We start from the raw sequence: 12,516 nt of genomic DNA, 5'->3' as shown, positions 1-12,516 counted from the left end.
CAGTGGTGCCTGCGTGGAATCTCAACCTGGTGCTAAGAGCCTTGCAGAAGCCGCCTTTTGAACCCTTGTCAAGGGCATCTCTGAAAGACCTGACGTTGAAAGCAGTATTTTTGGTGGCTATCTCTTCAGCCAGAAGAGTTTCCGAGCTCCAGGCACTCTCATGTCGAGAGCCCTTTCTGCAGTTCACGGAGGCAGGAGTGTCTATTCGCACAGTGCCTTCCTTCCTGCCCAAGATTGTTTCTCGCTTCCATGTGAATCAGCAGCTCTGTCTCCCTTCCTTTCGTAGGGAGGACTACCCAGAGGAATACTCTGCTCTCAAATATCTGGATGTGAGACGAGTCATCATCAGATACTTGGAAGTGACCAATGATTTCCGGAAGTCGGATCATCTGTTTGTCCTGTTTGCAGGTCCTCGTAAGGGTCTGCAGGCTGCTAAGCCTACAGTGGCAAGATGGGTCAAGGAAGCCATTGCAGCGGCTTATGTGGCCGCGGGGAAGGTGCCGCCTATCCAGCTGAAGGCTCACTCCACTAGAGCTCAGGCGGCCTCGATGGCAGAGGCTGGGTCCGTCTCTTTGGAAGAGATTTGCAAGGCGGCAACTTGGGCATCGGCCCATACCTTCTCCAGGCATTACCGCTTGACTGTGGCTGCTCGGGCGGAGGCCCGGTTTGGAGCTTCAGTGTTGCGGTCGGGGATTTCTATGTCCCGCCCTGGGTGAGTACTGCTTCGGTACATCCCACCAGTCTATGGATTGATCAGCATGATGATATGGAAGGTAAAATTATGTATCATACCTGATAATTTTCTTTCCATTAATCATAGCTGATCAATCCTTAGTCCCTCCCAGATATCTGTATTGTTTATGTTCTGGTTGCATTTCAGGTTCAAGTTTAGTCTTCAGTTCCTGTTCAGGAGGACTTCGTGTTCAAGTTTTTCAATGGATTCTTCAAGAGTTGAGACGAATTTGTGTTACAGTGAGCTGCTGCATTCCTCTCCCCTCCGTTTTACGGGGCTGGATTGAGACATAAATTCTGCCGGCGCTCCATCCCGCTTCGTGCGGCTGTAGGGCAGCTTTGTACCCCTCCCGCTTCGGCGGTGTTAGTGTCAGCTCCTCCCGCGGTTGCGGTTGCAGGATAAGCCAGATCCCCCCGCATCGGCGGGGTGGTGTCCCTCCCCCGCTCCGCGGGGATGAGCTGGACGGATTCCCCTCCCCCACTTGTGTGGGGATGAGCTGGGTTAATTCCCCTCCCCCGTTTCGGCAGTGGTGAGCTGGGCAGAGTGTCCCTTTGTGGGTGTAATTCTCTAAGTGCTGAGTCCTGCGGATGGAGCTTGGATATCGACATACTGAGGAGTTTCCGGCAGCACATGACCACATATAGGGAGGCAAAAGGATTGCTCTCTATCTCCACCTGCTGGTAGATAGACACAACCCACCAGTCTATGGATTGATCAGCTATGATTAATGGAAAGAAAATTATCAGGTATGATACATAATTTTACCTTCTCTCACTGACGATCGTTGTGTCCTTGGGCAAATCACTGCACCCTCCATTACCTCAGATACAGACTTAGGGCTAGATAGTGCAGTACCATGTTAGCATGTGATAATGCTGTTAATACACATTATTAGTAAATTAGTGGAACCAAGCCCGTTTCGTCAACAATGAAATGGGCCCTAGCAAGGCTCACATGTAAGCATTTTTTTTCTCTCTCCCCTGCCCGTCCTGCGATTCTCTCCTCTCCATCCATGTCCATCGGTATGTTCTGTTTGTGTGTGAGAGGCATGGTATTTGAAAGGCTGTATTTGAATGTGTGTGTGTGTGGTGGGGGGTTATGTATTGTGGTATTCCTGTGAACAAAGGTGACCACTCCACTCCAGTCCTCTACTTTGGGAGCAGTGTGCTTGTATTATATACTATTGGTCATATGTATCACAGCAGGCCTGTGATAAAGATCATATAGAAAAAAAGGCTATAGCTGCCTAGCAAGGCTCTCGTGTAAGCATTTTTCTCTCTCCCCTGCCCTCCATGTCCAGCGATTCTCTACTCTCCATCCATGTCCATCGGTATGTTCTGTTTATGTTTGAGAGACAGTTTCTGGGGAGAGAGGCATGGTATTAGAAAGGCTGTATTTGAGAGAGAGAGAGAGAGAGAGTGTGTGTGTGAGAGTGTGTGATTGTGAGAGTGTGTGTGAGAGAGAGAGAGTGAGTGTGTGTGAGAGAGAGAGTGTGTGTGTGTGTGAGAGAGTGTGTGTGTGTGTGAGAGAGTGTGTGTGTGTGTGAGAGAGTGTGTGTGTGTGAGTGTGTGTGAGAGTGTGTGTGTGTGTGTGTGAGAGTGTGTGTGTGTGAGAGAGAGAGAGAGTGTGTGTGTGGTAGTTCAACTTGAGAAAGCAAAAGCTACTTCCATAATGGCCCACAGACTGATGATTAACATTTTACAAGTCCCAGCTGGTAGCTAAAAGAACTGTTTAGTGAACATTTAAAATGCCTGGGAGGAGGAAGCGGGAGTCAACTTCCTGTATTAAGTTTTAAAGCTACTGGAGAGGGCAATGAATTATCGCAAAGCAGCTTTTCCTGTAGCACCCCCAAGTTATCTGGACCCCTGCCAGCCTGAGGATTGCAGGAGCCTGAACAGGCAGACAAAGTGATCTGACTCTGCCTCTCGGTTTCATTCCGTTTAACCTGAGCTCTAAGGCATTTAGGCAAATAGGCAAGGGGCATTTAATGTCATGCTAAGTGCTTCTCCTCTGCTCCATGTCCAGCGATTTGTACTTGAAAGTTCGCTGGCTGGCTGGCTTCCATAACGTTCCGTTCATAACATCTCCTGTTGTCAGCCAGCCTCCAGCATGCCCTTCCCTCTCACTGTTCCGCCCTTCTCTGACATCATTACGTTTTGACGCGAGGGCGGGACAGTGAGAGTGAATGGAACGCTGGAAGCTGGCTGACATCAGGAGATGTTACGAACCCAGACAGACAGCCATGGAACGTTGGAGGTACAAATTATTATATAGGATAGGTTCCAAATAACACACAAGTGCGGTAGTGCACTTATAGGCCTATGATCAAGTTCTCTGTGCTTTTCTGAACAACGCTTTAAAATTAGCGCTGGAACAGCACGGGGAAATAAAGCCTCAATGATCAAAGCTAATAGCATGGAAATTTATGCTCACTATTAGCTTTGATCATTGGGGCACTTCTGCAGGAGGATTGTGCCTGTCATGCGTTAAAAGAGCCAGCATGGTAAAAACCATATACTAGTTGCTTAATGCAGATAGAGGTGGTGCACAAGCATGATGGGGTGGAGTGGTGTTAAGTGCAGCCATGCTGCCAGAAGTCTGGAAGTGCAACTTCCCCAATACAGCTGTTACTTCCTTTTCTTGCCAACCCCTTCTCCCTCACACCAACCCTGATCCATGCTTTGTGTGTATCCCTCAGGGCTTTGTTCTTGTCCCAGTTTTATTTAACCTCTTTCTGAGCCCCCTGGTGATTCTCATTCAGTCATTAGGTTTGAGTCCGTACATGTTTGCTGATACCATTCAAATTCTTTACCAAACTGAAGCAAAATCTGATCTTTGCCCTTTGAATGATACCCTAACTAAGGTAGCTGACTAGCTTAGTTCACTTCAAATGATCCTAAACCCTGATAAATGTCAAGCTATCTGGCTTACCGGTGAAAATACGACATCTTCTGTATCTCCAGTTCCACTAGGCAAACAGGTTTTGCTTTCTGCTCACCTTTCGTTTAAGCCTCATGTTTCCAATGCAGTTAAGTCCTGGTTTTTTTTTTTTTTTTCATAAGGTGTGGTCTGTTTCTTCTCTTCTCTCTTTGGATTCTATCCAAACTCTCTTGGCTTCTCTCGTGTCTTGTAGGCTTAATGGGATTAATTTGTCTGTTTTGCACCAACTTTTCGTGGTCCAGAATGTTGCTGTTTGTCTCTTGCATCATGCTGGGTCACATGGCCAGGTTATGCTGCTGTTGAAAGAAATATCATTAGTTCCTGGTCAGTTATAGAGCTAAATTTAAAATCCTAGTGATAGCCTTTAAGGTTCTTCAGTCAGGCTTTCCAGTGCCTCTTGCCAATCCTTGGCTACACATGCTCCCACATGGGCTCTTCTTATGACTAATGATGCATTTTTATTTATCCCTACTCTGTCACAAACCTGTTGGGTGGTTACAAGAGAGGCTGAATTTTTCATTCTGGTTCCCCTTCTTTGGAATTTCTTCCAAAAATACATTCACCTAGAGCCCAGTTTACAGAAATTTAAGGCATCTCTGAAGGCTTACTATTTCCAACAAGCCCACTTGTGAGAATCAATATCCTGTTTTGTCACAGAGCATCTATTACAGGTAGACAACTTTGCTTTTCTAGGCCTTTGGTTTGCTTGATTTTTATGTTAAAAATGTCAACAATTTTTGCAATGAAACTTATAAAATGCAAGAGTAAGTAATGTGTGTGTTCTCTCTCTCTCTTTTTTTTCATTCTTAGACTTTTGAAGATAGTGATTTGTTCCACCTAATTGGTGTTGTCTGCGGGCTAGCAATTTACAATTTTACCATTGTAGAACTTCATTTCCCTTTGGCTTTGTATAAGAAGCTGCTGAAAAAGAAGCCAACCTTGGAAGATTTAAAGGAGCTGATGCCAGATGTTGGCAGGTTAGTTAATAACATGGAGTTAGTCCCAAGGGGGGGGGGGGGGGGGCTGGTATTGAGTTGCGGCTGGAAATTTTACATGCACACCTATCAAGAAGAATAATTTCACTGTGACATGTTGTGATTTCTTTTGTTGATTTTGGGTCAGTGGAATCTTTTTGCACCCTTGGATGGCCATTTTGTTCATTACCTGCCAGCATTTACTATGTTACTATGACATGGAAAGAAGATTTAGAGTCAAACTGGATTCAGTGGAGGTGTCTGCATTATACAGTGGCTTCCCAAACTTGGGTGCTTATTCTCTCTATCTTTTGCTCCAGTTCTAGAGCTAGTGTGGGACGAACTATATTTATTTGTTCAAAATTTAATATACACAATGCTGTTCAAGATGGTGTTCATTAAAATCAAAACAAAGTATAACACAAAACAGTCAGTAAAAAATATAAAATCATATCAAGTCATCCCTAAACCTAAAAACAAAAATATTTTTCATTTCTTCTGGCTTTTAATTTCAAATTCTGAAGAGCACCATGTTCCTACTGTATTATGTCAAAAACCACCAACAACGCATTCAAGGAATTGTGGGAGACTTTCTACAATTTTGGAGAAAAAACCCCTCAGCCCCAGATAACGGGCTCATAAGTATGTAATTAGAGCCAGCCTAGGGAGCTCATCAATGGTCATAAAAACTCCAAAAAACAAGTACTCCCTATACTTACTGTTTGGCAGTACTATGCAAGTTTGAAGTCTTTGTGAAGTGATGCAGTTGATTCCCCTGATGCAGCTAAAGCGAAATAGGGAATCTGTCGGGAATTCATGATTGCTTTCTGTGACCATGTTTAAGTTTGACGCCTGAAGATTGCTGACTGCCAATGCAGAAAGTACTCCCATACAGCTTTTTGAAGCAAGCTATGTATTTGGCTTTGTATATGTAAAGAAAAGTTTTTGAAAAAGTTCAAAACAGACTTTAAAAAAAGTTTAATAAACATAAAATAGTGGTATTAATATGTTGATTTTTGAAATATAGGGAGGACTTGTTTTTGGCGTTTTTGTGACCATTGATATATTTCCTAGGCTGGCTCTATTTATATACTTGTGGGCCTGTTATCTGGGGCTAACTGAGGTCTTTTCTCCAAAATTGTGTAAAAGTCATCCATAATTCTTTTAATATGTTGGTTGTGGTTTTTTGAGATTTAAACTTAGTCAGCCAATATATATCTTTGAATAATTCTACTGTATTGTGTACCATAGTTTGTAGTTCAATATTGAATCTGTTTAATGCGCTCATAGGAGTAATTGTCTCTCTTAATAAACTACTGAGAGACTATATGCAGGACAATTTCAAAAAGTATCAGCTTGCAAATTCCATAAGTACTGTTACCCATGGTCTTCGGACCGGATTTTAAAGAGAAGGTATGAGCATATGTTCATTTTGTGAAAAAGAATTTGATTAGATTTGGATTTTACTACCTTTCCAAGTTCATGGCAAATTATATTAAGGTGTAATAGGTATTTCATTGCCCTAAAGGGCTTTACAATCTGTACCTGAGGAAACAAAGTTTGAAGCACTTTTTCCAAGGTCATATCAAGCATCATGGAGGAGAAGTGGGATTTGAACCCTGTTATCTTTGGTCTTTAACCTGCAGCTTTAATGTCCACATTGCCCTGGGAAACATTTCAGACAGATTTGCACCTTCTTTCCTCAAAACAACTGAGTAGTTTTAAAAATGCAGGCGTATATTCATTATTTTTTCTCCTTATATAAACTTCACCACTGGGAATGCCTCCACACAAGGATAATTTTATAACAGAGCATCTATAAACGTTTCCAAAAATGCACCTATTTTAATGTCTACTATATAAAAGCGAGCCAAGCCAACAAATATCCCAACACACTAATAATACCAACCACTATATACATTCTTTGCAAAAACAAGCGTGAGGAAGGGCCATCAGTAAAGAATCTTCAGCTTTTTGGACATGCGTTCCTTCAGTTGTCTCTCATTAAGGCTTTGGTTTTCAGTCACTGGTATCCTCCTAGCTATTGTGTGAACATCCAGATCTTTATATAGTTCATTAACTGCATAAAAAGCAGTAACACTCTCAGTATGCCCTTCTGAATTATTAGATTTAAAAACACTTTAGCCTTGTACTTCTCTCTGATACCACTTAACGTGATGTATTTTCTCCTCCAAAGATCTGTTACGCCATATAAAGATTTTTTTTTAAACTAACTGTGGCACTGCACCGTTAAATGGAATCTCATTCTCAGTCACCAGTAGTTCTTTAGTTGTCATGTGCTCCCATCAGTGCTCTTCACTCCTTCAGCTGCAGTGTTGTCACAAAGATTGAAAAACTTATTAATGCAGACAAAGGGCTGAACCCCATCCCCCCCATCTACCATGGTTTAGCATTATAAAGTGAAAAGTTCATGTTGTTACATTATCCAATGATGCTTTAATAAAATGATGATATTCCTAAACTCGCTCTTTTGTCCAATCATGGCAAAGTTAACTTTCCTAGCAGATAATATGTAAATCGCCTAAACAGCACACTGTATGAATCATGAAAGTTCAGAATGCTATTCCACTCCAGTTCATCATTAAGTCTAAGAGGTTTTGGAGACTTTGTTTCAAAAATCCAAAATTACTCCTGCCATGTTAATTTAGTCCCACTGTTAGAAGGTAAAGTTTGCCTATTTGCGGATGATACTAAGATCTGTAACAGAGTGGACACCCGGGAGGGAGTGGAAAACATGAAAAAGGATCTGAGGAAGCTAGAAGAATGGTCTAAGGTTTGGCAATTAAAATTCAATGCGAAGAAATGCAAAGTGATGCATTTAGGGAATAGAAATCCACGGGAGACATATGTGTTAGGCGGGGAGAGTTTGATAGGTACGGACGGGGAGCGGGATCTTGGGGTGATAGTATCTGAGGATTTGAAGGTGACGAAACATTGTGACAAGGCGGTGGCCGTAGCTAGAAGGTTGTTAGGCTGTATAGAGAGAGGTGTGACCAGCAGAAGAAAGGGGGTGTTGATGCCCCTGTATAAGTCGTTGGTGAGGCCCCACCTGGAGTATTGTGTTCAGTTTTGAGGCCGTATCTTGCTAAGGATGTAAAAAGAATTGAAGCGGTGCAAAGAAAAGCTAAGAGAATGGTATGGGATTTGTGTTACAAGACGTATGAGGAGAGACTTGCTGAACTAAACATGTATACTCTGGAGGAAAGGAGAAACAGGGGTGATATGATACAGACGTTCAAATATTTGAAAGGTATTAATCCGCAAACGAACCTTTTCAGGAGATGCGAAGGCGGTAGAATGAGAGGACATGAAATGAGATTGAAGGAGGGCAGACTCAAGAAAAATGTCAGGAAGTATTTTTTCACGGAGAGAGTAGTGGATGCTTGGAATGCCGTCCCGCGGGAGGTGGTGGAAATGAAAACGGTAACGGAATTCAAACATGCGTGGGATAAGCATAAAGGAATCCTGTGCAGAAGGAATGGATCCTCAGGAGCTTAGTCGAGATCGGGAGGCGGGCTGGTGGTTGGGAGGCGGGGATAGTGCTGGGCAGACTTATACGGTCTGTGCCAGAGCTGGTGGTGGGAGGCGGGACTGGTGGTTGGGAGGCAGCGATAGTGCTGGGCAGACTTATACGGTCTGTGCCAGAGCCGGTGGTGGGAGGCGGGACTGGTGGTTGGGAGGCGGGGTAATGCTGGGCAGACTTATACGGTGTGGGCCCTGAAGAGCACAGGTACAAATCAAAGTAGGGTATACACAAAAAGTAGCACATATGAGTTGTCTTGTTGGGCAGACTGGATGGACCATACAGGTCTTTTTCTGCCATCATCTACTATGTTACTGTTCCCACTTCTAGAAGATCAGGCATCTAGTCAATGATAAACCACCTGAAATCTTGAAAAGAATGTTTAGTCACCAAATAATGGGAAACTAAAAGCTCTGTAAGTATGCCTGAAGATAAATGATTTTTTAAACTCTGTGAGAGACGTTTTCATCAATCTATAGTTGCGTTCAACATAAAGGGCCCTGTTTACTAAGCTGCGCTAACATTAAAGACACCCATAGAGGCGTATTTTCAAAGCTCTTAGCCTTACAAAGTTACATAGTAACCTATGGAATTTAGTAAATCTAAGTGCTTTGAAATGAGCCCCATAGTAATATATGGGTGTCTTTTTAGCATTAACGCGTGTTAACTTTGTAGTGCGTGCTAAGAGTTAGCGCGCCTACAGTGTGGCTTGGTAAACAGGCCCAAAGCTTGTAATAGGAACATCAAGTGACATAAGAAAGAAGATTTGCAATTTATAGAAGACTTAATTGCATAACTCATATCACGGAGCATAAAAGTTATTTATCTGCAGGTACACTTAAGCGTGAACAGAGCACCTCAGATAGCGAGAAAATGAGTGGAAAGCCAAGCCCAATGTAGAGAAATGGAAGAAGCCGAAGCAGCCCTTTGAAGAACCAGATAGACTTCAGATGGGAGTGAGGAGTCAACTCAGAGTACAGCAGAGCAAGACAATGGAAAATTGGAGACTGAGAACGTAGAGGACTTGAAACTGAGCAGCAATTGATCTGATTCAGGGCCAATATGAACATATGATTGGAATAAGTAGGGTATGATTGCATGGGGAATAAAGGGATGACTCTGAATGAAGGAGGATTAAATGGGGGTACAATGGGGTAGAATAACATGAAAAGGGGGTAGGGTGAAAGTAGAGTGAATTGAGAATGCTTGGCAGGGGTGATTGTTTCCTGGGGAGGAGACCAAGAATGAGGGAGAAAGGAAGGAGGGGGAAAGGGTAGGTCTGCTGAGGGGGAGGTATAATTAAGGGTTGAAAGGGAGAGGGGGACGAGATCGAAGGGGCATCTTGAATATTATGATATTGAATGTGAAAGGTCTGAATAGTGGGGGAAAAAGACAAGTATTTATTGAATAAGTGGTATCCACTTATCTGCAAACATTTATAGCAGAGCACAGGAAAGGGGGGGGGGGGGGGGGGTTGGAATTATATCCAGGGATTGTAAGCGAGAGGTGGATAAGATTGATTGGGACATGATGGGAAGTTATATCATAGTGAAAGCAGTGAATGAAATAGTGCTTATTTTGTTGAAAGTATTAATGCACCCGGCATTAAGCAGGGGCACTTCTATGAAGCACTGGGTGACAGGGTACAATAGATGGAGGAGGGTATGGTACTATAGTGTGGGAGTTTCAACTTAAAAATAAAGCTGAGGGTGAAAAGAATTATGAATAGGTTGAAGCTTATTGATACCTTGAATCTTAAGAATGAGGGAGAAATAAATTATGGGTTTTTTTCTCAAAGGCTTACGGAAGCTGTTCCTGCATTGACATGATACTGGTAGAAATATCTATTATAGGGAGGGTGACAAGATACAGCAGAATCAATAGTGTAGTCAGACCATGGCACAGTATAGGTGAAGTTTGGATGCAACAACAAATTTCAGCATTATGTTTTTGGTTCTTAAATGAAAGTTTGTTGGATAGGAAGGAGATATGTAATGAAATTAGGGAGGAGCTGATGGAATATTTCAAAATTAATGAGGAGAGATGTGGCGGTAGTCCATGTGGGAGGTAATAAAAACTTACTTAAGGGGTAAATTAATCTCAAGAGCTAGCTGCCTTAAAGAAAAATTGAAAACAGGAGGTGTTGAGGACCAAAATGAAATGTTGGAAATAGAGATGAGTCTACCCTTTCAGACAAGGTGCTGGTAGACCTTCGAGTGAGGAGGGAGTTACTAATGCTAAAGGCAGAACCAATTGGGTACACCCTGGAGTTAGTGAAAAAAAGATTCTTTGAGAAGGATAATAAAACTAGTAAACTATTGGAACATAAACGGAAGAAAGGGCTTGAGTCTAAAGTGTTGAGAGAAAGGGATCTGGTGGGGGAATATGTGTCAGAAAGATGAGGAAATACAGCACTGTTTTCAAGTATTTTATGAGGAGTTATATAAGGAAGTGTTGGAAGGGGTGAAGAAAAGATAGTAATGGATTACCTAAGTGAAATTGAGCTTCAGTGGTTCAATGAGGAGAACGGAATGATAGCTAGATAGGGAAATAATGGACTTGAAAGTAGACCAGGCAATTAAGGACTTGAAAGTGGGGAAGGCTCCCAGGTTAGAAGGGCTGACAGTGAGATTTTACAAAATGTTCAAGGATATTATACTTTAAATTGGTGGCCTTATTCAATGGGATGGGGGGCACTTAGATGTTTCAAATGAAAATGGCAGAGATAGCTGTATTATCAAAATGGAAAAGGGCACCACCCAGAGCAGTTCTTACAGGCAAATCCTGTTGTTGAATTTGGATGTAAAAATTTTGAACTAAGTTTTGGCAAATTGTCTCCTAACTTTTATCTTTGGCTTGGTACAAGGGGATCGGGCCAGTTTTATGGCCGGTTATTATGCAAGGGATAAATGAGTCCTAAATTTGATTTGAAGGGCCAGGCAGGAGAAAGTTCCATCAATATTGTTGTGCATAGATAGCAAATAGGCGTTTGATCAAGTGAATTGGAAGTTTATGAAGAGAATGGTTTTTCTCTTCATAAACTTCCAATTCACAAATTTAGGACTAAGCCAGTTGAAGAAGGGTTTCAGTATGTGACACAGAGGAATAAAAAAGAGCATGGACATAGCCAGTGGAGGATAGGGGAGAATTAATTTTCTCATTTAAAAAAAATACAATGTAACGGGAAAGTTGTAGGATAATCTTTATTAGTAATATGAATATTGCACTAAACATTTATATAGTTAGTTAGTATCATTGTTGGCAGTTTTATTGAATAAAAATAAAGTTTTTTTATAAGGAGTAGCACTGTTGGTTTTGGAACCCAAGCCCCTGATGCAGTGTTTTAACAAAACACTGTGCACAGTCGGGTCTTTTGGAGAGAAAAGGCACATTGTACTAAGAAGGCATTTTCAAGCAACAGTGGTTTTTATTTTTTTTTATTAAAGCTAATATTGTAAAAGGGCATACCAAGCATGCTATTGGCTTTTATGCACATAATGAACTGTGTAAAGGTTTGGATGTTGGATCTAGACATTTTAGGGATTCATTTACTAAGCTGTGACAAAAATTGGCCTTAGAGTGCCTTTATGCGGTTTACCCCCTCCCTCCCACATTTACTGCAGCCATACACTAATGTTGCCATTAAACATTTTTTTTAACATGGGAGCACTTAACTGCCACCCATTTTGTAGGCGGTAAGTGTTCTCATGGTACTTCTGCTCTAATCAGCACACTGTCATGTAGTCGCACTGATTAGCACAGGAACATCAACTCTCCACCCCTGATGTGCACCCTCCAAAACAAATTTTAAAATTTAGCTCACAGTTAGCATGTGCTAATTTGGTAGTTACCATAGGACACCTGAGTGCATCCCATGGTGTGCCATTTTAAGTTGTGTTAGGTGCACTTTAGCACTTAATGCACCTTATTAAAAAGGGCCCTTTAATTAATGGCTAAAGTAGCGTACTGATAATGCAGACTGGCTAGGAAGATATCTGCAATTGAAAATCAAAATCCTAATGAGAGACAACTGAAAGCATATAGTTGCAGAGAGTCAAAGGTACTTTTCTGATGTCCCTCCTTACACTTAGTTGTGAGTGTTTTGTACAATGGTTGTTATTTTTGTCTTTATAGAATAGACTCTCTGAACTATGCCCAGTGGTGCACAAATGCTCTTAAACAAATTTATGCCTGTTCTGAAGCAAGTGCACCTGTGCAGGTGAACTCTGTGTGGATATAAATGTGCTTTATAAAGTATTCATGTACATCAGAGCTCTGTCCCTTCTCCACCAAAATTATACCCTTGGAAGCATCTATGCACTCAC

The 12,516-nt window shown here is 42.0% G+C and overlaps 1 protein-coding gene across 2 annotated transcripts in view; it reads left to right on the top strand.

Moving 5' to 3' along the window:
• Positions 1-12,516, top strand: part of HERC4 (HECT and RLD domain containing E3 ubiquitin protein ligase 4) — a 164,104-nt gene that overhangs the window by 96,685 nt on the left and 54,903 nt on the right. For both annotated transcript variants that reach the window (XR_003942136.1, XM_030203132.1), the window contains exon 19: positions 4,484-4,650. Coding sequence is in view for 1 of the 2 variants with exons in the window: in XM_030203132.1 (XP_030058992.1) it covers positions 4,484-4,650 (167 nt within the window). In the remaining variant the exon portion in view is untranslated. The remainder of the gene's footprint in view (positions 1-4,483; positions 4,651-12,516) is intronic.

Source organism: Microcaecilia unicolor, chromosome 5 (genome assembly GCF_901765095.1).
Source record: "Microcaecilia unicolor chromosome 5, aMicUni1.1, whole genome shotgun sequence".
Taxonomy (NCBI): domain Eukaryota; kingdom Metazoa; phylum Chordata; class Amphibia; order Gymnophiona; family Siphonopidae; genus Microcaecilia; species Microcaecilia unicolor.
This window is presented reverse-complemented; position numbering and strand designations above follow the sequence as displayed.